The sequence below is a fragment of the Fistularia commersonii genome, chromosome 14 (assembly GCF_037954325.1).
Source record: "Fistularia commersonii isolate RoL2024-O1a breed Wild chromosome 14, RoL_Fcom_v1.0, whole genome shotgun sequence".
Classification (NCBI taxonomy): Eukaryota; Metazoa; Chordata; class Actinopteri; order Syngnathiformes; family Fistulariidae; genus Fistularia; species Fistularia commersonii.
In genome coordinates, this window is record NC_141297.1 from 12,763,785 (window position 1) to 12,790,095 (window position 26,311).

A 26,311-nucleotide genomic window follows, 5' to 3' on the forward strand; every position below is an offset into this window, starting at 1 on the left:
TCACACTTCAATTGTCATTATTGGCCCACATGCATGTATGTGTGTGTGTGTGTGTGTGTTTGTATGTTTAATGAAAGGTCACCTGTGCTTGCCCTTGTGGACATTGATGGCATTTTTTGCTGATGTTAATTCACAATGTAAATGTTTACATGGAAGCCACTGGGCCTTTAGACAAACCCATTTGTGCCATAAACACAGAGTTTCTACTTTCTGTTGGCTGCAAATGCAAAAAGTCACTTGTGGTCTGAGCTCACTTGTGCCCATTCACTGATACAGTTGGAGATACAGTGAGGACATCAGACTTTTTTACTTATGAAACCACGGAAGAAGAGGTAACAGTGAGAGTACTTGGGGCACTATATTTTATTGCATTCTGACCAGTGCACTCTGGGCTGAAGCATGTCAGCACACAAGCCATTAGGCTGACCAAAATGCACCTAGTTCATCTGTCATTTGACAGGTCTCTCGTAAGAGTCGCATCTCTAATGGCTTCATTGATTGTTAGGTCGTATCATTCATCACAAAAGGGTCAATGTCCCGCCTCTATCTAATGACATTGTTTAAACACAAATTTCTCACCTACGAATAAATGTTCTGCACAGCTGGGCAGAAACAAGCTAAGAAGCATCATCAGGGCACAAAACCCCTGATGAGAGCATTCATATTATAGCAATTAATTCCAGTGTTCACTTACATAACAATGCTTTCATAGCAAAACTCTGGATCTGTTGTAGAATAAAAGTATAATGACTTTTCTCTGCCGGTGTAGATGCTATGAAGCCCTTGTCTCATTAGCTTTGTCCTGTGTTATGTATTATTGGGTGGTCAAGACAGACTGTAGTTACCCATTAGCTGCGCTGCCATCGTCTGTCTTTTAATAATGAGATCAGATCCTGCCGAAACAAAGATCCCAGCCTCACAACACTTAACAAATTAGCTGACCTCTTACTGAGCTCTTACTGACAATCCATCTATCTAAGTACCTACCATTTCTCTGTTTCTGTTTTTTTCTACATCAACTTCAACTTTAAATGGTTTTATCCAAAAGTGTAAATATGTTTGCCCTCATGGTAACACCTGGCGTGGTTCTTCTCCCATCCATCTCATATCCCTATTTACTTAAAAACTAGTGAGGCTGTTGCCATAAATGTTTTGTAAAATGTAAAATGGTTAAATAATGCAGTGGTACTTTGCATGCCCATTCCATTGAAGATAGATGTGCAATGGCTTAAGCCACAAATACCTATTTCAGCATATTGTGATGGGGGTCTACATAAATAACATTGCATAGACTTGACTTTGACTGAATTTGGCAGATACTTTCACCTGCCTTATGGTTTTGTATCAACAGAAAAGAAAAGAGAAAATAGATGACAATATTTGAATGTATTCCAGTGGTTCCCACAGATTCCCCCATCTATCTAGCTATCGATCGATCTGTTTGCAGCTTTATTTAGGTCCTTGGTTGCCATCTACTGATACCGAGCCACTATTGCAACACGTTGTTGTCTCACTCACCCAGTCTTTTTTAAATGCATTAATAATTCAATTGCTTCAATCAAAATGCATAACACATGAGGCAAGGGATATTGCTTTTTTTGTGATGTACAAACTTTTATTACTGAAGAAGTAAATGGTGCAAGTAAATGAGACTGTTGAACTATGAGCTACTGTATCATGTAAAACAGTACAGGTTAATTATTTGGGACGTACAAAACATGCCTGTGGGTTTGCCTCTTCTTTTCTGACAAATATGGATCAAGTATTTTATGTGAATGGATTCAGTCAAACACCTTCAATGATTGTGTGTCAGTATTACAATGCCAATGATAAAACATTGTTGTTGCTTTGCTATGACTTCAGTTAGTTTTGTAGCTAAAAGTGATCATGCTTTGTCCTTCTAAATCCCATGCTTTTAGCAAGATCAGTAGATACTTTTGCGGTCCTAAACAATGGATATTAGGCCACAGGTCCTGTGTAGTTCTTTGATGAAATTTCAAGAATGGTATTAATTTAAGTACTTATTAAACCATGGATTTTGTGAAATAAGGCCATATCAGTTTTTGAAAAAGCATGTCAGCTCTTGATTGCTTCGCTTGCTTTTATTGCATTTTTCTCACTAAGTGCAGGGCAGACACAGCAGTAACTACCCAAATGACTGACATGTGTATGTCAGCCTAAATAATGCCTTAGTGGCATATGGTGAGACCATATGATCCCATATGGTTGCTGTAATCCAACATTTGGATGCCACATTAAGTAATGAAAATACAAAATGCATGAGCTAATGTCCATTTGACCCCTGTAATTTAAAATTAAAAGAGCCCTGTTGCCCCAGAACCATCAAAAAAGTCCACGCTGTGTCAACATGACTGGATTTCAAGCAAAGCAACAGTTAACAGCTTGAAACCACTCATGCAGCACATTTTCATATTTTAATCATGATAGTCTGCTGAGTTTGTCACTGTTTTTGACACCAGTTTAAGACAGTCTCTAAATCAATCATTTTAACATGCCATGCGTGAGGTTCATTGACTCTTTGATGGGAAAGTATCTGCAATACTTCTAGGGGACTTCTCCTGTAAAAGCCAGAAACAGCAGGCTGAATTAATGTTGTCGTAAAGCAAGCAAATCATTTTGTGATTTGTTTTGTTGTTGTAGTTGCTGTTGCTTTTTTTATTGCAAGAATCTAATTGATTACTATAGCTCACATTTTGATATCAAAAGACCTCAGAAATTCATCCAGAGGTTATCAAAACACTATGCTAATATGTGATAAGACCAGAACAGTGTTACATTGCATTGTCTTGAGCATTACAATGGCAAAATGTTTAGCAGAGATGCATATATTTTTTACTGCTTAATAATAGAAATACTTTTAATACTTCATGTGGATCATTTTAAAGTATACGTTCAATTAAATTAAAGTGCAGTTACTTTCACACATATTACCATTTAGTTTTCAAAATACAAGTAAATACCACCAACGACTGCAACAAAAAGTTGGTAACGGTTGGTATTTTTAAACCTGATGGATGCAGCACATCTGTAATGAAGCATTGCTTGTAAAAATGTTATACATCAAAGAGAAAAAGTGTTACTTGATTGTCCCTTTTTTTTTTTAAGGGTATTTTGTTACTGTCTTCAGTATTAACTAATGAATCATAATCATTCACTTAACCAAATATAGTCTGTATGAGCATTATTAGCATGAACAGTCAGGTTAGCGACTTGGGACTTGGGAATATTGAGTCACTTTTCAATTCCTCCCACTGAACTACTTCAGTCCTGGCCACCCTCTTTCCCCTCCTGACACTTCTCCGGTAAAGGACAGAGGTGAGGGAGCGTAGAGGTCTGAGTCTGTGTCCGATTCACCTTCTGCAATGAAGGGTCTCACTTTGGCGCAGAGTGAAGGTGCAGCTGCAGCTTCAGTACCTGTTGCAGCACCACCTCCTGACCCGGTAAAGAAAGAAGGTCCAAAAAAATCCTCTTTCGCCTGGGAGATGCTGAAGCCGCTGAATGAGCGCTCCAGCTCCTCATGGTCAACAGAAGGAATGGAGAGAGAAGTGTCGCTCTCCACAGCGTTGGCATCGTGCTGACACCTCTGCCTTCTCTGACGCCTTCTGCTGTGGGAGCTACTATCTTTTCCGCTACCACCTTGACAGGAGGAGGAACGATCATGAATCGGCGGTGGTGGTAGACGGAACAGGGAAGGCGAATGATCACCGTTGCCACCAATGGGTGAAGGGGTGTTAGCCATACTGCTGTTCCAGGCAGGCTGGCTGAGGGGGTGTTGCAGCTGGTGCTGCCACGAGGTAGACAGGTGACTGTGGCTTCCAGACGGAGTGCCCACTGATCTTACCACGGGTCGACCCAGCAGAGGGTCTTTCTTTTCTAAAGAGCCATCAGAGCACAGGGCAACTGCAGGTGAGCACATTTTCACCTCCTTTTCTTCCATTATATCTTCTTTTGCTTCTTTCTCCTCCTTGCTTTCCTCTGGACTGTGGTAAGGCGGGGCAGGATACGGCTCTTTGGAGTTGAAAAAGGCCTCTGTTTCAGAGCGAGGGATGCCCATGCGCTGAGCGTACACATTGACCAGAAAATCCAGTTTCCTGTCCATACAGACCACCTATATCAGTCGAGAAATAACACAAATGGGGATCACTTCCGGAGGAAATTAAATAATGTGTGCAATGATCCAAGTTGCGGGATCTTTAGAAACCAGAGTCGGGGTTGAAGGGTGAGGGTGAGGGTGAATCCCCCTACCTGTTTTTCCACTTTGACCAGTCGTCCCATCATGCTTTGGTCCTCTACAGCGTCTGATTCAGCTTTAGGACTTTTACCAACTATCTGGTCAACTCTAATATTTGAGTAAAGTAGTATTTTAGATTAGAAAATAAAAACACTCAAATTTTAACCCACATTTTAAACACAAGAGGTAATTTGTGGAGTTTCTTACTGCAAGCATGGTTGTGGGAACTTTTAGTCTTTGAGGGATTCAATTTAAACTTTGCTCATGATGAAACACAAAGAAACGGTGAATACATTTGCATGATTCGACTGATCAGCAAGGTGTGGTAAAACATTGAGCACTAACATGCGACTTTTAAAGTTGGTGTCTAATGTATCCATGAACACTTTGGCTAAAAGCTTTTAAAAAAGTAATAAAGAAAGACTGACGGAAATTAGTAATTGTTAAAAAGAAGAAAGAATGTTTGTTGAAAAAATACTAAATTCAAATAAAATGGTGTTTTTTTTTTTTTTCGGTTAAAACTCCACAGTTTACCTGAAGAAGAAATTCATGACATCAGAATAGGACATACATTTCTTTGGAAATTACATTAAGTAAGCATGATTGTTGATGGTATTTCTCTTACAACAAACAAACAAACAAATGATGAAAAATCGCCTGAACTCAAAAAGAATTTGAGCATTTCCTGGGACTGTTTGGCATTCACAAGGGGTGTAGATGCATGCATTGTGTTTCGAAGGGTTTTAAAAGGTGTTAATAACAAACTGTGTGGAAAAGGAGCACTTTCTCTTGGGATAAAAGCGTTTCTTGGCATGCTTGTTTGTGCTACATGCTTCATTTCCATTGCATCCTGCTGGTGGAGCTCTCCGTCTGTCTTTCCAGTATTGGAGCAAGCATCCAGCATTGTGATCCCCCCTTGAGTGAGGCCACATCACATGGCTCATTAATATTTAGTGTGCAATCTGTTCTCTGGATAGCAGCTGGTCTAATGTGGCACACATGCTAAAGCAACCGCAGAAACCTGAAAAAAATTGCGAAGAGCACAATTATCTTTATACTGAATCTTCCTGTGTGTCTGAAAGTATCGTCTAGTTGATTGAAATAGTTAAGTGGTTTCAACTCAAAAGGGGTTCCTTCAATCAAAATCATGAGGTTGCATGTAACTGCTGATATTTAATCTGTGGTAAATGGAAAATAATGGTCACATTAGAGGTGCAGTCTATTAACCTAACCTAGGACCTTCAGTGGACTTCTTATGACGAGGTGTTGATGGGGGAGGGGGCCCCACAATCATATCTATCCTGGCAAGGCACACAGAGACGATAAGAGTGCAATGCAAAATGAAGCAACATGGGAATCACATCAACTATGGAGAAAAGGTTCCAATATATTCCAAACACACAAGACATACAGTGAGACCAACTTGCTTTGTGGATGAGTGTATGTATTTCACTGTTGGAATATATTTAATTCTACATTGTTAGATCTTTAGGGGACAGACATTCAAAGAGCTGCTTCAAGGAGCAGGTAAGACCGATTTAGCAAGCCATTATTAAACAGATTTATATTGAAAATAAAGTTGTGAAGCATTCAGAAGACAGAAGAATGAGCTTTACTTTAATAAAGGCATATAAATCAAACCTGAATACAACACATGTATCTGGACGAATGAAACCAGCGGATCAATGACTTTTCTTAACATGTGTGTATCCAGTAGCAAAACATAGGAATAAAATAAAATTCAATTTTAAGTAAACTTTAACCAGCACTAAACCTAAGGATGCACTCATTGATCATTACTGGGAGCATTCATCCACACAAATAAGTCACTGGTGGTGGAAGGAGCAGCCAGTCATTTGCCATGAAACTACTTTGGAATAAGAATGACTCAGAATTGAATTGACACTAGCAGCTTTATAAAAACCTATACTTGCCTGGACTGTAGGTTTTTGATGCGAGAAAGCATGTCCAGATGCCCGGCAGAGTACTGCTCAATCACATCCATGACATCATAAGGCCGCAGGCTTTCTTTGAATCTCCTTTTAGATACCAGGAACCTCATGATGCTGCAGAAAGTCACATTATTATCATACATGCAATAGGTTCGAAATAAGTATCGCAATATTACTGTGCGTTATTTTGATCGAGCAATAGTTTCTAACATGAATTATGCATCTGTTTTATTCTCATGGCGCATGAAGCTCTGCCTTTTTTTCTAATTTATTTCTTATTTTTGCAGTCTGCATGTGCATAGGAACACAGTGAAAAGTTCACATTGAGAAGCCTCTCACATGAGAAGTGAAATGCCTGAAAGGGAAAAAAATCAAGTCCAACTACCATGAGAAGAAGATTTTGACAAGAACAAAGAAAGTAAAATTAATAGATAATGAGGCACCACTTTAAAATACCAGTGACCCATGTGGACATAATGTTGGAGAAGGATTATTTCACAGCATATGGTGAACTAAAGAACTGTATAATTCTGCATCTCAGTTGGCTTTTTGGGATATGTGGTGCTCACTGGATTTAAAAGGATGGGGTCTAGAATAAGAAGGTCATCAGTACCACATGGTACCAGCCAGTGATGTGGTTTGAACATAAGGAGACTCTCAAATACCATTCAGGATTTCAATCTGGGGGGGAAATAATATCGTCTACGGTCAATACCAGGGAGAAGTTTTACAGCTGTATTTTGCAAGAGAGATGTTGACTTACCAATTCCAATTCAGTGGGAAATGTAGTGTTTTGAGGGCAAGAATTAATTACTTACTCACAATTGCTAGCACACAGATACTAATTTGGACTTTATTCATTTATCAAATTTAAGTGCAGAGTCAAAAATGAGAATAAGGTGGAGATTTAGTACCTTTGGTTATAGTGTTAGTCAGTCTTTATTAATCCCTTGCGGGAAATTGTTTTCTGCATTTGACCCACCATGGATGACACATGATCATTGAGCGCCAACTTAGTGGCACCCTGGGAGCTGTTAGTGGTTCAGTGTCTTACTCAATAACTCTTTCACAGGATAGGAGAGGCTCAAGAATCGTTGTGAAACCAAATGTTCCTCAGTGACCAATATTACCGCATAAGCCAGGCCACACAAGAATGAGAAGTGTTTTAAAAGAATTTATCAATGCTTTGTAGTTTTCAGTTAGACTGATACTTGTGACTTCTATTTCCCAGCAGTTGAAGAGGCTCATCACCAGCATCAATTTCTTGAACAAACAGTGAGGGGTTGGGCGGGAATAAGACAACATTAATTCCTGCAGCGCTGTGGAAGAAAACAGTATTGCCTGAATCTAAGCTGAGGAGCAGGTTGATAATGATATATAAACTGATATGAACCTAACTGCCTAGTTTGTCAGAAATAAAACCAGAATGAATTAAGCGGCTCTTACCAGATTGCCCTTATTGCAACCTTTAAGCCAGGAGGCAATTCTTGGGTGAGAAAGTCACAATGGCAACTCTTATCATCGCCAATGTCCTCTCCGGGAAGGCTTGCCTCTATAGAACAAAGACAGACATACTAGACATTATATCATATTGGCCTCCTTAACTGCACTGTCAACAGCTGAACCAAAACCAAGCTCTTGCCTTTATCTTGGGAAGTGCAAAATGTAATAGCAAAATTAGTTTCAAGCCAGTTTGTCAGTGTCGTGTACAGGCTTTGTGGAAAACAGAATGCGGTCTTGGTGCAGAATTGAAGGATAGTGCTGATGGGAAAAAGCTCTTGAAAAATCGAATGGCAAGTACTCCCTTCCCACCACCAATTACACTCTAAATCATATTTAACTATTGGGTTTGATTTTGCCAGAGAGCTAATCTATGACTCTGAAGCCAAATTGATTCAGGCAAATATGTCAAGTCCTGATCGCTTTTGACACTATACATAAAGTGAGAATCTGGTAGGGAAAGTGAGGCCTCTTCATGCAATATAATGCAGGGATTATGACAGTTTCCCCCTTGGTTTAGTATTTTCTTAACCACTTGACTTGAACCCATTGTTAGATAATCCTACCGTTAATATAAAGCTATGCTTAACATGAAGAAAGTTGACAGAGTCCCGAGAAAGAGTTTAATAGTGCCATGCTTGCTCTGAGCTAGAATCATGCTCTGTTCTGCCTTTATTTATCTTGGAGGAGAAATCACAAAATAAAAACGGGGTTCATGTCAAGTGAAAAATTGTGGCAGATTTCAACATGCATTTTTTTCTAGATCAGTGAAGCCAATTAGTGGTTTTCTGTTTTGATTTTTCGAATGGTATCACCCATATCCAGCCAACAAAATGTCCTGATATCTTACTTATTAAACCTTCAATTGCTGCATAAAGAGAGAAGGAAGAGACATGGAAAGTAATTCGTTATGGATTCTTGCAGGATGGCAATGCCAGACAAATCTGTTCTACACATTCGAACTTAGGAAATCCATTGAAATGTTTTCTGGATCATGTTTGAAGTTAAGTGTTCTCTCTTGTTTTACATTTACACTTACTAATCATAGAAATCCTACGGCTCTGTGCACTATAATGTAAAAAGGAATGTGGTAAATCTAGACATTAGATTTTGTTCTACATTAAAGATATGTCATGATGACTTGTCTAACCTGTAGAACTCTTCAGTCCAATATGTTCATTTTGCAATTCAATAAGCACTTTAACATGCCATGAAGTTGAAAAAAAAAAAACAGAATGAGAAGATATTGAGAATTACTATGAGAATTAGTTTAGTTTGGCCAAGTTTTGTAACTTAAAATCTGTCCAAATACATTCTAAATGTCACCTTGCCGATCATTCTCACACCCTCACAGCAATTCAGATTTTCACCAGCATTGTGGATATCACATTTTATTTATTTTTATTTATTTATTTTCTGTCATGTGGTCAGAAATGTTCAATAAATTCTAAAGAGCAGGGAGCCCAAGTGTTGAGATTTCTAAAGGTATTTTCTATAGATCATCGGTAGTCTCCACAGTAAGGAGAATGACCTGAACATTTTGCTCAAGTTAGAAGATGCGCATAAAATTGAAAAAAGCCATTCTTTAGACCAATGAATAGTGTAAGAGGACAAATTATAGGAAAATTGATCCAGTTCAAAATATGGCAGTAAAAAACAATGAATTACATTACTTCATTATGAATACTGTTAATCCTGCAGTCAAGGTCACAGGGGGTGATGGAGCATAACTCAACTGCCATTGGGCAAGAGGGAGAGTTCACCAGTAGATGATAGGGCCACACATGGAGACATACGACCATTCACACGTCTGGGGAAGTTAGAGTCTCAAATGAACCTACAGCTTATTTTTGGACTTTGAATCAAATTCTGTAGTGAAAATAATAAATGTGAAATATGTTAGACCTTGTCACCAAGGAGCAGTGTGTGAGGCATCTGATCTTACATTGTGGTCTATACTATAATATTACATCTCTGTTCAACATTCATTCACTCATTATCTACCATTTATCCTGCACTCAGGGTTAGGGGTTGCCGGATGATGTCACTAGCGAAAGGCAGGGGTTCATCTTGGACTCTTCTTCAATCAATGGCAGGGGCACATATAGAGACAAACGATCATCCACTCGGTCATTCACACGTGGCAATTGGGTCTCTGATTTCTCCATGTTTTTGGATTGTGGGAGGATCCCTGACAACCCAGAAGAAGCCCACACAGACGCGAGGGAGAACATGCAAACTCTACTCAGAAAGGCCTGTCGTGGGAATTGAACGTGGGCCCTTTGTGCTGTGAAACTGAAGCTTAAATCATGCTGTCCTCTGTTCAACATGTGAGGCACAATGGGCCCAGATATTACCTTTTCCAATGACTATGTGTAAAAGAAGATGTGGATGTAGATGGTGTATAAACCCCAGAAAAAAAAAAAAAAATTAAACACTGCAGTGGCAGTTCAGTGGCTTTGCTGAGTATCTTGCGTTCTGTTGTTCCGGAACCACAACGACAGTTCCCAGAGGTAAACGCATTTTTACATGCAAGCTTGATAACATGGTGTTGGTCCCACCATCTGTACCATTGTACCTTGGTCAGAGTTGCAAATCATCAGTGTGTTAACATTGACTCGGTTCTAGCATGCCGATGCTAGCCGTTGGTAGAGTACTCGTTTCAACCTGTATATTTTCAACAGATAAGAATAACAAGACTGTCCATCTTAACAGGAACATGACAGATTACCACGTAAAGTGATTCATTTCAGTTCCCTCACCCTCTGAATTTTGGCGTGAGGCACTGCCCCGAACCCTGATGGCATGCTTTGGTCCTCGGCTTTTGTCGGTGAAACTCCAGCTCTTAGTGACCTTACTGGGACTTGCCTCAGCCCCATCCTCAGCCCCAGGCGACTGGACCCTCCCTTTGGCCACAGGAGCCTTGGAAGGACTCGGAAACACCTTGTCCTTCAGACTTGACTTCCGACTACAGAGACCAAGTCAAAAAAAAAAAATGGAGATTAACACAAACAAACAGATTTTTCGACTATATTTGAAAGTAATTAACTTTAACTACAGACACAGTTGTCCTTCTGCGTTGTTCGCAATTTCAATAATACAGCACTGTTTGGATAATGAATCTTACCTCAGGAGAAACTCAAAATGGGCATTGTCCTAAGCAGAGGAAGCCATGTCCACATACGAACATAGTGGAGCATTCTGTGGGTCAGGCAAGCAGCAGGAAGCTACAAGCAAGCATGCATGGGAAGCAAAGTGACATCTCAAAAGGAAGAGTTTTTCTCTTTGTGTTTGCATAACCTGAACACAAACCATGCAAAAAAAATCATTTGAAAAGAAAATCAAAATTATACTTGATGCTCCACTGGAAAAATGAGAATTTGTCAAAGTAAATGCACCTTTACAGTAAATACTTGGCAATATACACCTTTCTTGTTTGACAGAAATGTATGTAGGCTGATTTAGCAAAAAATGTAAGCAAGCAAATCAAGTGCATACATTACTAACACAGACCATAAATCAGCCGAGACAGGGCAGTAAAATAAGTGTATGTGCTGAGTGAGTGAAAATGGCAACATATATAACATATTGTTATTCAAAAGTAACTTTTCTTGTAGAAATTACAAGTACAAGAGGTTTAATCATCTAGTGAAATAGTAGTGAAGTCCTTTTAAACTAAAATGTTTGCACTGTGCTTACTTTCCTGACATACAGTAAGAACAATTTTCACTATAGTAAAATAACCTTTTTTCTTAAAAGAAACACAAACATTGAAAAGTACATTTTTGCAGCATATGGCTTAATAACTGATGAAGGCCATGTATATATAAATATATATATGTTTGATATGAACCAACTATTCTGTGTCGGTGTTGATAGTGTAAAAATCAGGTGGGCTTTTTACTGGCTTCTGTGTTATTTTGGCCATATACTGTGTATAACAAACATGTTTTGGCCTTGTTTTGGCCTAACCATTAATACATGCTATAAGGAATAGTATACTTCAGACCTTCCTGACAAAGTTCATTAGGTGCGGTTTAAGGCTGATCTAAGTACTTTTAAGTTATTGTACTAAAATTGCAAAATCCTCCTGTCAGCATTTACTTCAACACAAACATTTTCTTCAAAATGTTAAAACTTGACACAGCAGTTTATAACAAGTAAATTTTCACTATCAACAAACTACTTATATTATAATTTGTTTTTGCAGTTACCAAAAAAGTAGAACAAAACATAAATGGGTGACCTGAAAGGCTGCTCAAACATGGGCAAAAATAAAAAAAACATAATATACATTCATTCTTGGTATTTTCGGTCTCTCAATAAAAATTTCCAAGACATTTTAAGACTTTAAAGATAGATAGATAGATAGATAGATAGATAGATAGATAGATAGATAGATAGATAGATAGATAGATAGACAGACAGACAGACAGACAGACAGACAGACAGACAGACAGACAGACAGACAGACAGACAGATAGACAGATAGATAGATAGATAGACAGATAGACAGATAGACAGATAGATAGATAGATAGATAGATAGATAGATAGATAGATAGACTGACAGACAGATAGACAGACATTGGAGGTAGTTTTGTAAATGTGATCACAGGTGTGTTGTGCCAGTGGTTGCTGACCTAAGAATGTTGATTTACCTTTAATTGTCTATAGTATAGTAAGGAAGTATGTAAGTATAGTATAGTGCAGAGACACATATGTGCATGTGTGCACACATGTGGTTAGTGACCATTCTATACTGTCCAAATCACTAGATTCTATAAATCTCGACATGCCAAAAATCATATTATCTACATAACATTCTTTCATAGATCAATAATGTTCTAAACAAGTCCCTTATATTAACTCTTGACTAATGCTGCCCCCCTTACTTAAGGTAAATGGAACTCTAACTGGCAGACTTCTATCATTGATTGATAAAAAATTAAATATTTAAAAATATTGAATGGCAAAGCCAGTATCTCATTGTTTTGTGATTTTCCAACAATTTCTCAACTTAAAGTGTTCAATTCTTGTCGAAATCTTCTTGTCATGGCAACTGGACTTGAATTTCTTCACTTGAAGACGTTTCGCCCCCCATCCGAGAGGCTTCCGAAGTTCCGGAGACGCCTCTCGGATGAGGTTCCTGAAGTTCTGAAGAAATTCAAGTCCAGTTGCCACGACAAGAAGACTTCAACAAGAATTCACCATGACTTGGATGACCGAGAACCTCCACAGGCATGTTGCTGCATTAAAGTGTTAAAGTACCAGTATATGAGGTATGAAAGAAAACACACAGACTTGCAGTGCAGTTGTTAGTATCTGTACAACAACTATACCTAATAGTTCTTGGACAGCACCCGCAAAGTCTGTCTTTGTGTGCATTTTCATTACTGGAGCAGCAGAGGAGACACAAAAGGATAAAATAGCAGTGGATACAGTGACAAAAACAGCAGTGTGAGCCAAACTGTGATGCTAGTAACACTTTGTCGCAACCATAATTTAACTACAAAACTGAAAATGAGAAACTAAAGTCACTGAAAATACTTACGAAGAGCATTTATTCATCCCGCAATGGTTTGGACATTTAATGTTTTAGCAAGATTTTCACTTTACTTTGTGTTAATGGGGTAATTATTACATTCAATTGTAATGTAATTTTATGTATACCATGTATATTGTAATTACATTATTAAGTCATGACAAAGTGCTACTGCATTGTTAATCATTACACATGTTTCTTTTATCAAAAACAGTGTGATTAAAAAAAACAAAGGAGAGGCTCTTTACATGATTTACATGACAATGACTTTTTCCCAAGTGAAGCTGAAGGGCTGAGCTTTAGAAAACGGCTAATTGGTGAACATGTCATTAGGCTTAGGTCGGCATTAGGTGAATTAATCTCTCAGCACCAAGTATGCAAATGCAGCACAAACTGTTCTTGAAGGAGGTTCTTGACAACACTTACATTCATAACCTCACAGACAGACAGACAGACAGACAGACAGACAGACAGACACACACACACACACACACAGTATTAACACTCCCCCAAGAAGAGTATCTCAGCAGCAACTAAGAGCAGAATTCAAGAAAAGCTTCAGGAGGCAAAGAGAGGTAAAAAACAACCACATTACAGACCTGGGTGACATTTCTGTTTGTGATTCTTTCCTGTAGCACAAACAAAAAAAGAAGGAGGGGCGGTTGGTAGCGTCGCACCCCTTGACTATGTTTTGGTTTAGTATCAGACGTTGTTGTTATGCTACAAATACAGTTTTTGGTCAATCTAGGGTTTGTGCAAGTGACATCAAAGATGAGTATGTTTAGGTGTGGAACAATGTATATGTGTGACCACATCCAGCAGTTCCTAAAGATTACGTTTTTTTCATCAGAGTGGCAGGATCTAAGTAGCATTTTACTTTTTTTTTATTTTTTAAGGGTTCTGATGCACATGCACGGTTTGGATTATGCTGCCAACTTTTGTGACTTTGTATCCCCAATTACAAGGGCTTTAAGTCTCACACCCCATTGCTGCTCCAGCCCATTTGGTATTGGCCATATTTGCTTGTCTGGACCTGCACATAAGAGACATTTTACAACATCCCATAATTAATTCCTTACTTCCTAATATATGCAGCATTCATGCAAGTGGACTGTAAGCTTAGCTATCTGTGGAGAACAACTTACTTCCCTGGTGGGTCCAAGCAGCTGGGTTCTTATAAATATGCATTTTCAAAGCCTTATATCAAATATAAACAGATTTTATTGAATCCCTTTGAGCATGTGTGCATTGTTTGGGAGTGTGAGAGAGTGAGTGATTTAGATAAGCATTCATACAGCTGTTAAAGATTGTAATGTTGTGTGTGTGCAACACTGCTGGGCACCAGTTTCATAGTTATAGTATTCTAATCTGCATTAGATGGTTATATATCAGTATTTTCCTATATATAAACTAATATCGATCTATATATATATATATATATATACATACATATCCTTTACAGTGGGATGATTTTTATTGCTTCCAAGGTAGGAAAAGGAATATTTGGTGCTTTTATTTAGAATTGAACTACTTTGTTCAAACTATCTTGGTTAAAAAAAAAAATGAAGTAATTAATTGATTCTTTCCTAGTGTTCAGGGTCATGGGTTTTTAAATGTTTCCCTACAGTAAGACATCATGGGAGTGAGCTATACAATTGGACTAACTCTCCAGTAGGTGGCAGTACCAGCCAGATGTCTTGTACACTGTCCATCTGATGAGAGAAATGCCTGTGCACTCATCCCGGATTTATCCATTTACAGAATGATACTCAGGTTCCTTATAGCGACAGAATGGCTCTTTCTCATCATGATGACTGCCAGCATCTCTGAACAAAGCAGGAAATCTTTGTGAAAGGATGCCCCTCAATTTTTTTGTGTTAACTAAAAGGCTGGTGAGTAATACTGTTCAGCTGCTCTGCCTGCAGAGCAGAAGCTAGACTGCAAAGATTTGGAAATGTAATAGGGGAGGGGGATAAGATGCTACAAAAGGGTGTCATGGGATGGAGGAATCACTGTAGAAATCACCAATTGCCTCAGTGAATCATACCGAGGCCTCTTCAAAGAGGACAAAACAAAAAAACAAAAAAAAAATACAACAGGTTAGCACATAAACCAGCTGGTTATCCCTCTGAGGATGGTGATGAGCTTGTTAATGTTGCAGGTCATTACCTAAATATCAAGAAAAACATGCCATCTGAGTCTGGGCTTATGGGACTTCAATGGCCTTGTAGCAAAGGGCCAGTTACTCCTAACAAACATGATCAAGATCATACGTCCTATAAAATTACATGGGCGTCATGTCAGAATGGCCAGTGAACAAGAGCCTCTATTAATTAGAAGTGAACATAATGTGTCTCATTAGAGTATTCTAGACTGCTTTAGTCTGGATTTTAGACTGGTATTAAGCAAGGTATTGAATTGTGCTTTTTGGTACCCTGACAAAACTAGTGGGCTTGTACACGTTACTTCTAAAAAACAAACATGGGGGTATAAACATCTGTAGGAGTCCATCTGACAACCATTTTATTTTGCAGTCTTACACAAATTTTTCTGTAAATTGTCCTGTTCCTTGGCCATTTCACGACAGCTTTTAAATCATTAATGTATTGTTGTGCTGATTATATTGCTCAACTAAAAGTCCAAATGACATCCATGTCCAAGTCTAAGACCTAAAGTTGAAAATTAGCACTGACTCTTAACTTTCTGTAGACATTAGTTGCATTCTTTGTAATGAAAGCATGTTAAACTACTTCATCCCTATCTAAATTGTATTTTATTCTACACTTAAAACTGCATTACATTATTCAAAACTGGTAGTCCTTTTCTCTACATTTACTACCCTTGAAGAGTAACAGTTCAACCCTGACTACTTTTCATCAAATAAAATGTTCATGATGGAACATATTGTTTCACTATTTCATAAAAATCATTTCAGCTGCCGCAAACATTATAAATTAGCATTGTTACCACCAGGAATGATTTCCCTGTGATGACATAATGCTCAATTGCAAGGACAAAGCGGGTGTCAAGTTTATACCTGAAAGACTTGCCCTTCAAATTCCTCAGCAGGTCCAGCTGATTCAATGGTGGGATGAGTCTAGTAAATGTGGGGGGAAAAAACAAACAAACAAAAAAACAGTCCAATCTGTTAGTGCATTCTTGATATCAAAGATTCAAACTTGCCTTTGGCAAACTATCTAATTCATCTTGTTTTTTTTCTCTGTAATTAGATCACCTTTTCTCTTTGAATTACTGCCAGAACAATACAAACCAAAGACTATTTGAAATATACGGCCTCTGTGTACAAATGCCAGACATTTGAACTGGGAAAGTAAGACACTGCTCTTTGGCTGAATCATACTGAATCAACTCTGTAGCACAATAAGTGCCTGGTTTTCATAAGCCAATGGGAATATCTTGGAAAAACTAGAACAGGTTCAGTTTGGATAATCAAGACCCTGTCCTAACACCTCAATATCAACTTTATAAAAGTTAGGGGAAAACTGAAATAAAATATGAAAATGCTCTTAGGCTCAGTTTCCATGTTGCTTTCCATGTTTAAAGGGGGAAAAGCACTTACCGGTACATTGGAATAGATACAGTCTGTTCATAAAAATCCCAAGTAGACATCAGATCAGAGCGAGACAGATTTGTTGCATAAAATCTCCAAGTAGCCTGGATGAGGATATCAAACAACAGCTGTTCTTTAGAAGCTCAAAAAGATGGTCTCTCCCAAGGATTTAATATCATAGCATATCACCCTTCTGGTACCTGTATGAGACCAGCTGCAGGGTTGCGCCTTTTCTCAAAATGTTTCTGCCTGTGCTGCTCTTGGACTTTCAGGGCAAACCCAGATCCCAGGATGCCCTGTAGGAGTTTGTAGAAACAGAGAAGCCTAAAGTAAACTTTTCTGATCCATGCACCCAAAAAATATATAAGATCAGAAGTATCAACTCAAAATAACTGAAAGAAATCAGCAAGAATTGGCTGAGAATGTACCTAGTTTTCTAGAGAAAAAAAATCAAAACAAACAAAAACAATCTTTAAAAATTAATAATAAATTTCAAACAACTACATAAAGTTTATAAAGAATATCAAGAAGTCCTCTAAATATCACAAAGCTGTTACCAACAACAAACTACAAGAAATCAAAATTCAAACAACAAGCAAGTAATGCAACTGTCTTTGAATTACTGAGATTATACTGGCTTGTTCAGCAATGCTATGCCAAATTTCTTTTAACATATATTGCCTACATACAAAGCTAAATACAAAACTGTTTAATTGTCCATAACAATTCTCAACCTGTTATGGAAACAAAAATCACCCACTCCTCACGCGATGGCCGACAAAATCAATTGTGTCAAAATCAAGAGGAATGTTCTTTTCTGAGAACTGATATTTCGAATTAAAGATTTACTTTACAAGACATGGAACACGTTAAGTTCACTGCTAAGACTGATAGCTTCAAGTCTTACATGAAAAGCTGAGCATGAACGAAGCACTTTATCAGCCTCTGGAATTACAACACCATTGAACAAAGAATTTGTGATCAGAAAAGACTGATTTTTGGGGGACAAAGCTTTTAGTAATAAGCTGATAAGTGCCAAAGAGGAAAAATTTCAATTTGATGCTTGGGTCTAAGTCATTATAGAAGGATCATAAAAGCATGGAAACTTGATGGATGGTTTAGGTGTGCAAAGCACAAATGAATCACATCACAACTGCACAACACACTTTTCATATCTTCATTCTAGGTATCATTAGGTTTAAGAACAAAGTAGAAATATATTAGCCATCTGTTTCACATACTGTATCAAAGGAACCAAATGAGCAATACCTCCAGAGTCTCCCGAGAGAGGGGGGGCGAAGAGCGACTCAATGGGACAGACACAATTGTATCGGCCAGGACAAGAAACATGGCAAGAAGAAAGCTAAAGCAATCAACACTGACTGGAGAGGAATTCGCCGTTAGGTGCCACAGCGGGAAAGTCTGCAAAAGTACCAGACAGCTCAAGCAGCGCCAGAGCAGGTCCAGGTTTGGAACATCAGCAGCTCAGGAGTAGCGCACAGATCCAGAGTCTGGTCAGACAATGGAGAACAGCCAGGAGTGCTGGCTGTAGTGCTGAAGATCTCCCTGCATTTGAGCAGCCCCAAAACCAGAGACCAGTTAACATTAACCCCACTCCCGCAACCTAAATCCATTTGGCAAGGAGAGAGAGGATCAAATGGCCAAAGATGGCAGACAACATCGCCTGGATACAGCTTGATGAAGACTTCGATTGCATCCTGAAAGCAACCTGATCAGGCCCAGTACATAAGAAGATAGATGAAACCACATCCATCCATAGTGTACAACCTTGCAAAGGAACGCTTCGGCATCATGGAGAGGAAAGGCCAGGGTCAACCACAACAGCAACCAAACAGAAGGGAGAGAGAGATTTGTCGCCCGAGAAGCCAGATAAAGCGCTTAACAAACTGTTTAAGACCAGCTCACCGACTGAGAAACAAAGTATGAAAGACATAACAAGTAAGCTGTGGGAACAACTGTGTAAGATCAGGAGAGCAGAACGCCTACGGTAGCGGTGGCAGAAGAAAGAGAAGAGGCGAGCGCAGTTTGTATAAGACCCATACGGCTTCAGAGAAACACTACTTGGCCAACCAAAATCTGGCATGCTCTCCAGCTCAAAGTTGGAGGTAGAAGAGTGAAAGATCCTTGTGAAAGATCGCAGCAACCCCAACAGGAGTCAGGGTCTAGGGGCCAACTGCAACATCTCTTGGCCTAAAAAGCCAGTAAGTAAATTGAATGCAAAGGAGCCCACGTGGCAGGGAGTTCAGGATATCGTCCGCAGAGCCAAATCACCCCCGGCCCAAGTGGTACACCGTACAATGTATAAAAGAAATGCCCAAAATTGCATTCAAGATTGTGGAAGAATATAAGGAAGATCTTGGCCAAGGGTACGATACAACCAAGCTGGAAATTGGCAGAGGGATGTTTTATTACGAGAGAGGACGGATCTTCCGCAATCATCCAGTTCAGGATAATCTTTCTCCTCAGCTCTAAAATGTTGCAGGACATCGTCGGCAACCCTTGTGTCCACCTCGGCCCTGCGCATTTTCAAACCTGGGGAGGCGCAAGTGCAGGGGCCAGACGAGGTATGGTGCAGACGGAGGTGCAGAGCAGGGAAGAGGAGAAACTGCGAACCAGGGCTGTGGAACAAGGTTCCCACGGGCCTAGACAAAATGGGAGAGACTTGTGGCGACTGGAACCTTACTGTATCTCTTTCCTCTTAGGGTTCCGTCTATGACACTCTTCTTTCGCCATCACATATGCACACTTGGGGGCTAAGAGAGGATCCACTTTGTAAGCCCTGCAGCCAGAAGGGGACTCTAGTACACATATGGTCTGGGTGTAAAACAGCTTTAACCCAGGGGCAGTATAGATGGTGCCATGATAAAGTTCTCTTCTCATTGGCTTACATCATCGAGCAGGAGAGAGGCAAGAAGAGGTGAGCTGACACTGCCTCTGAGAAACCGATCATCTTCCTTAAGGAAGGAGCAAGACCTGTGCTTACCCCAAAAAGGAAAAAGCGAAGCATCCTTCAAACCGCAAGCCCCTGGGAGATGAGCATCGATCTCGGGGGGAGGCTGCAGTTCCCACAGGTGATCCAAACAACCCTCCGCCCAGACATTGTGCTATGGTGAACCAAAGACCAGAAAATAATTCTGGTTGAGCTCACTGTGCCATGGGAGGAGAGTTGTGAGGAGGCTTATGAAAGGAAGGCCTCGAAGTACCAACATCTAGTCCAGGACTGCAGAGACAAGGGTTGGCAAGTGTGGCTGTTCCCTGTGGAACAGGGGCTTCCTGGCTAAGTTTGCATGGCATTCACTTTGTGCTCTAGGACCGGACAAGCGAAGTAAGAAGCAAGTTGCTCGTAGGATGGGGGATGAGGCAGAACATGCCTCGTGTTGAGTAAGGAGTAGGAGAGAGGAGGAATGCTGGTGGCCTGGGGAAGATGGGCAGTGAGTTGGCCACTCACTGCCAGCCCACCAACTAGAGGCTACTGTGGTTGAGGGTCGAAACACCCAGTGAAGAGTGTACACCACCTGATGACTTCTGCTCTTGGCCAAAGGCCACAGCTATCTGTCAAGATAACAACAGGTAAAAAGGAGATAAAGAGCACTATTCGTATTCATTTAGAGTCACTTGACTAGTATTGATATTAAGAGATATATGGTTCTGTCTACTAAATACTTCCTATTTATCACCCCATCATGTATCTGAAAGCCTGCTGTTTGGTTTTCAGATGAAATTGTGTTTTTAGCATTAACATTTTTCCTTTATGCAAATTCCTTTTCAATCAGTGTATGAAAAGGTGTGTGACCATCAAATTGTGCCGCAACTCCAACCAACATTGAATCGATGGAGATAATGGAGGCACTTCAGGCTGCAACAAAAATTGGAGGAAAAAAAATATATACAGATGTAGTCCATTTACCTCATTGAGATTTTGTAGAGAGCACTATTGATCCAGTTTCTCCCCCCTAAACACCATTAGATATGTGTTTTACCAAATTGTACCACTAAGCAGCACTAGTAGATAAAAAAAAATGAAGAAAAATTGAATGGAAAACAAACTACAGGTCAACACTGGTATACAACTTCAATTTATCCATACAGCATTCTTAACCCCTCTCAATCCAGGGGGGAATAGGGACAGAAAAGGCAACTACACTTATTCAAAGAACCACATGATCTTTAGTCATTTACTCCATGAACATGCAGGAGAATCTTGCAATCGAGTAAAGCTCATTCAACTTTTGTTGTATCTAATAGCTACCAACACAGGGTCAGTGTTCTCTTAGTTCTTACAGCAGGAAGAGCAAAGAAGGCCACCCCGATCATGCTGAATGTTGCAGCTAGCAGGCGCCCATTCCAGGTCTTGGGAACTTTATCACCGTAGCCAATAGTGGTCAGAGTTATCTGGTAAAAAGATAAGTTGGCGTCATGACTCTACTGAAATATTGAGCACATTGTAGATAGGATGTGGTTGCAAAGCATTCAAATGCTGATATAGCAGTGGCTGAAATGTCTTACCAGTCCCCACCAGAGAGCATCAGCATAGGTGTCAAACTCATTATTTGTATCCTTTTCCACTGAATAGACCAAAAAGGAAGCCAGGATGAGGCACAAGAATCCAATGTACCAGGCTGTGATGAGCTCCTACAGAACGAGGAGAGGCAATAAGCATCAGGGAAAGTAATATTGCTTCAGCAAAGTGCTGATGTAACCCTATGGAGTAGGTTACAATGGCCTGTCTATATTATTGGATATAATTATGAGCTGCATGCACTTGACAGCAAAGCACGATTTTCATAAGCATCATTATTTCCCAAAGCTCCGGGTCACCCATCAGCCTCTCTCATTCTCCCCACTCAACACTGAGAAAAAAAGCAGCTGGTTTTCCACTTTCTGTTATAAAAAATCTTTTGGGAGGTTCATTGAAATCTTGCAAAATGACTGGAGCAATGACTGGGGTCATTAATGAACCAGCTGAGTGAACAATTAAAAGATTTCAGGACTTCTGGTTTAAACACTGAACTCATTGAATATAGCTTCTGCCCTTTTAGAGCTTCTTAAGTCATCCAAAAGCTTTTCATGGCCTCCATGCGCTTTAAAAAATTAGACTCTTCAGACTTAGACTAGAACTATTTACCGCGGATAACACAACAGCTTATACAATATCCGCAATATGTACACCAGTTGAGAAATAACATATCAGACAATATTGTAAAATGATATGTATTTCACAGAACATTTTATTACTTTACTCAACTTTAAGATGTCTTAAAATAATTTTTGCCCATGCAAGTTTCCTAAATTATCCCTCCCTCTTTTGTTTTTTGAGACATTAGAATAACAAATTCTAAAAAGTGATACTGTGAAAATATAAATTATATTATCTTATATTTATCTAATAAGGTAAAGTTTGAAATAATTGTAACATTTATTCAAGTATGTATTGTTATGCAATTGAACATTTTCATCCAATTTTTATTTTGCATTCTAGTTGCTTTGTCCGAAATTTGGACAGCAAAGATTATATCTGATCAAGCTTCCAGTACCAGAAGAAAAATAGAAGTATAGAAAAGCCTTTAATACTTGGCTTGAGGTCCAATACCTTCAGTCATTTTGACTTTATATATAACATTAAAGTAATACATGTATAATTAATACATCTGGTAATAAAACCCCCACGACACCGGGGGTGGGGGTCAGTTCTCATTTGAAAAAGAACATTTTTACCATGATCATCCAACCCAATTAACTGTGCAAAATCAATATAATCAATCAGTTGATAGCAGACATATGCCACTGATACCCAACTAATCATGAGAGACAACCTTGCTATGAGCGTAAACTACTGATCCCAGCAGCTTCCAGGTTCCTCCACGGCGGTCCATTCGGAGCATGCGGAGGATCTGCAAAAACCTCAGACTCCTGATAGCCGACGTGGCAAAAACATTGCCTTGAGATCCAGCGGCCAGCACAGAGACTGAGGCGATCAGCACCATGATATCTGAGGAGAGGAGGACGTGGACTTACAGTACCAGACTCAGATGCATAAAGAGAATAGTTTTTATTCTGGTAAAATAAAGAAATAGAGGGGATAGAAAAATAAAACAGATTAACTTAAAACCTGATAATTACTTACAGAGTCATCTAGCACCCCAAAGGTGAGGACATTTGAACAGTAGCAGTCCATCTGCACTATAGGTCATCTTTGATTTTTTTATTGTATTGACTTTTAGACATACGCACATTCAAGAAATTATTTTTCAATGCCAAGTTTTTTTTGTCTAGTCAAATTAAAGAATGTCTTGCAGAAAATCTCAAGAGGGCATAAAGTTGACTACACCGTGTAATTTCTTTGCATGAACAATTATAATCAGGCTGCTCGTGAGTTCATGTTCCTTTCCTAAGTCATAAGTCTGAGATGTGTTTAATCAGACACCATAGAAACAAAAATGTAATTAACTTTTAAACTCAAACTGGAAACCAGCAATTATCATGAATGCTAGTGAAAGATGTCAGTTCTTTGGCTGTTCATGGTATTATGCTGCCAAGAAAAGTGAGTAGACGGCTAATACAAAACCAAGACTCTAGTTGAAAAATTTAATTAATGCACTCTCTCCTTAAGTGGAGTCTGGCAATTCTGATAGAGGGGCTTTTTTCAAAATTACCCAAGTCAGGTTTCAAGGTTTCACTAATTACAAGAAAATTCTGATGAAAGCTAAGTCAGTAGACCTGCAGTTGGCTGCTATACAGCAGAATTACACTATAACCCCGTTCCTTTCTTTTTATAAATAAACTTTTATTGTGACTGGTGCTTAGTCAAAATCAATTGTTTGTTATCCACAAGTGCTAACATACAACTAAAGCTAAATAAGGGCAAGTTACCCAGCTGATTACAGGAGCTTGTTTGAAAAATACCTTATATCAGAGAAGCAAAGCCGATGAGCTTATTGCAGGAACACCCCAAAACACAGCTAATACCAATTATTAACATGTGAACTACAGTAGTTTCTTAAAACTATCACTATCTGCTGCTTTTGGGGTGAGATTAATATCATATAAAGTAATGGAGAAGGGAAGAAAATGCTTTACATCTTACAACCCAAATAATGTCAGCTAATGTTTTCTACATGTTACAGGAACTTTAAACTTCTATGGTCCTCCAATTCTGCGTTTTATTTTTTAATTTTTTATTTTTTCATTATAACATGACAGTTTGTCTCCATGACTCTGCCTCCAGGCCAAAAACTTTTTTTCATTTTATAGAGCAAACCATGTTGCACATGAGATCTTTAGAAGGGACTTTGGACTTTTCTCACCTATAACACAGAAAGGCTTTCTGGCAAATTTGAGCCTCCCCCGCCATCCTCTGTATCGGCAGCAGCAGCCAGCTGCCCATATCCTCACAACGTATTCCACCCCGAACACCACGATGGTCACAATTTCCTGACAAACATTTCAAAATTATTGAATTAATGCATTGACACTATTTTGCATGAGAATAAAAACAGGAGCAAAAAAAATTCTACTCACCAAGATGTACAAGGCACTCTCTGAGCTATCTTTGAACTCCTTGATGGTCGCAAAGACAGAAAGTATGAGACAGGAGAAGACCAAAAGGAAGCTGGAAGAGAGAGTGGAGTTGATAGAACTGTTATAGTAATACTAGACGTTGTTGATTTTTTTTTTCCAGAGAGTAACTTCTCTGAAGGATCTCCTTGAAGGATCACTTTAACTGAACAAATAAAACCACTTTTAAACACACATTTCTTCCCACACTTTTTTTTTTTAAACCAATAGAGGTAAAGAGACACTTGGTTTGTGCCAGCTGATTTCAATAAACAGAAAACCTCCCTGTCAAAAGGCAAAGTGCACTTTCCCTTCGGACCAAAGTGATTCTAAAATAAATTGACAGATTAATCAGCGGCATCAACATTTGCAGGACAGAGAAACAGGCAGATGAATGGCTGGAGAAGATCGACCGGTCAGAAGTTCAAGGCCTGACTCATGTGACAACGCATCGATGAAGTTCCTTTGACAGCGGTAGAAGGAATCAAGAAGCGGATGAACAAATATCTACGCAAGTGGCTCAGAATACCACTGAGCTTTACATCAGTAATGCTTAACATCAGGTCTGATCAGTTACAATTCCCCCTATCTTCAGTGGTTGAGGAGTTCAAGGTGGCGAAGTGCAGGGTCGCAATGATATACCAAGGCTTCACTGATGAAAAGGTCAGAAGTACAGGTGTCACAATGAGGATGCAAATTGGCAGCCAACACATCATCTGCAAAAGCTGAAAGCCTACTGAAGCTGAAGCTGAAGCTAAAGCGTAGTGGTAACCCATGTGCAGAGAAGCAACGACCTGGATCCACCCACTTCCAGCAGTAGGGAAAAGTAGACTGAAGGCAGGGAAGTGACATGATCCAAGCTGAGGTCTGATACCTGGAGGGACAAAGGAGCAGGAACTCAGATCACAAGGAGCCTGAACAAATTGGGACCTTCCATAGCACAGGGTCATGTGACCTGAGATTTGGAGACTAGAGCCCTTTCGCATCTCTTTTTGGATCCAGTCAGTTTATGAGACCCTTCCATCACCAACAAACCTCGACAGATAAGGAATGAGGGAGAACCCATTGTGCAGGCTATGCAAGGGGAGAGGAACAATGGCACACATACTGGCGAGATGCAGGATAGATCTTAGCCAAGGAGGCTACAGATGGTGCCGTGATGAGATTCTCTGTGCACTTGCTGACATCCTGGAGCGGGAGGGACAGAAAAAGCTTCAGACCAGAATGAGACCAACGCCATCCATGCAGTTCATCAGAGAAGGGAAGAAACCACCAGTTTGGACCTGGGAAGGAGACTCCTCTTACTCAGGTTGCGCACGTACCACTGAGGCCAGACGTGGCAAGGACGATTATTCTGATTGAACTGACAGTCCCCAGGAAAGACAGATGCAAGGAGGTCTATGAGAAGAAAAGATGAAACCCACCAAGTATCAGGACCTTGTTGAGAAGTGTAGGACCAAAGAGTGGCAGACTTGGCTATTCCCACTTGCTGTTGGATGTACGGGTTTCCCTGCACTGTCTGTATGGAAGACGCTTACAGCCCAGAGCGTAGCAGGAAGGCAGTTGTTTGTAGGTTACAGAAGGCAGGAGAAAGAGCATCTTGCTGGCTTTGGAATAGGAGGGAGTGGTTCAGCTGGGGGAAAGGAGGAGATGGGCGGTGACTTGCTACACCACTGACGTCCCACCAACTGGAAGGTGTTGGGGTTCAGGATTGAAATGCCCTGTGAAAGTTGAAAGCCGCCTGACAATACTTTCTCCTGGCTGAAAGCCACAGTCATGCAGATGTGACAGGGGTAGATTGCATTAATGTAGATGTATTTAATTATAAGACATTCAATAAACAAATAGTGCAATGTTTAAGAATGTGAACAGAACAAACAGTCTCATGTCACCCCAGGTGTGTGCTCTAAATGTGTT

General features: G+C 39.7%; 1 protein-coding gene across 7 annotated transcripts in view; it reads right to left on the reverse strand.

Moving 5' to 3' along the window:
- Nucleotides 1–1,596: 1,596 nt before the first annotated feature.
- Nucleotides 1,597–26,311, reverse strand: part of LOC147227320 (potassium voltage-gated channel subfamily KQT member 2-like) — a 45,223-nt gene continuing 20,508 nt past the window's right edge. Inside the window, exons 2-18 of one of the 7 annotated variants that reach the window (XM_086159016.1) lie at nt 24,359–24,449; nt 24,145–24,271; nt 22,654–22,829; nt 21,347–21,472; nt 21,122–21,232; nt 17,020–17,115; nt 16,829–16,923; nt 16,286–16,345; nt 13,848–13,877; nt 13,046–13,099; nt 10,467–10,672; nt 8,555–8,572; nt 7,651–7,756; nt 6,187–6,318; nt 5,485–5,553; nt 4,267–4,360; nt 1,597–4,129 (exon numbers count right to left, since the gene is read on the reverse strand). In XM_086159016.1, the coding sequence (XP_086015142.1) occupies nt 3,278–4,129; nt 4,267–4,360; nt 5,485–5,553; nt 6,187–6,318; nt 7,651–7,756; nt 8,555–8,572; nt 10,467–10,672; nt 13,046–13,099; nt 13,848–13,877; nt 16,286–16,345; nt 16,829–16,923; nt 17,020–17,115; nt 21,122–21,232; nt 21,347–21,472; nt 22,654–22,829; nt 24,145–24,271; nt 24,359–24,449 (2,443 nt within the window). In that variant the 3' untranslated portion in view covers nt 1,597–3,277. The remainder of the gene's footprint in view (nt 4,130–4,266; nt 4,361–5,484; nt 5,554–6,186; nt 6,319–7,650; nt 7,757–8,554; nt 8,573–10,466; nt 10,673–13,045; nt 13,100–13,847; nt 13,878–16,285; nt 16,346–16,828; nt 16,924–17,019; nt 17,116–21,121; nt 21,233–21,346; nt 21,473–22,653; nt 22,830–24,144; nt 24,272–24,358; nt 24,450–26,311) is intronic. The other 6 variants (XM_086159018.1, XM_086159017.1, XM_086159019.1 and 3 more) reach the window with 6 other exon arrangements.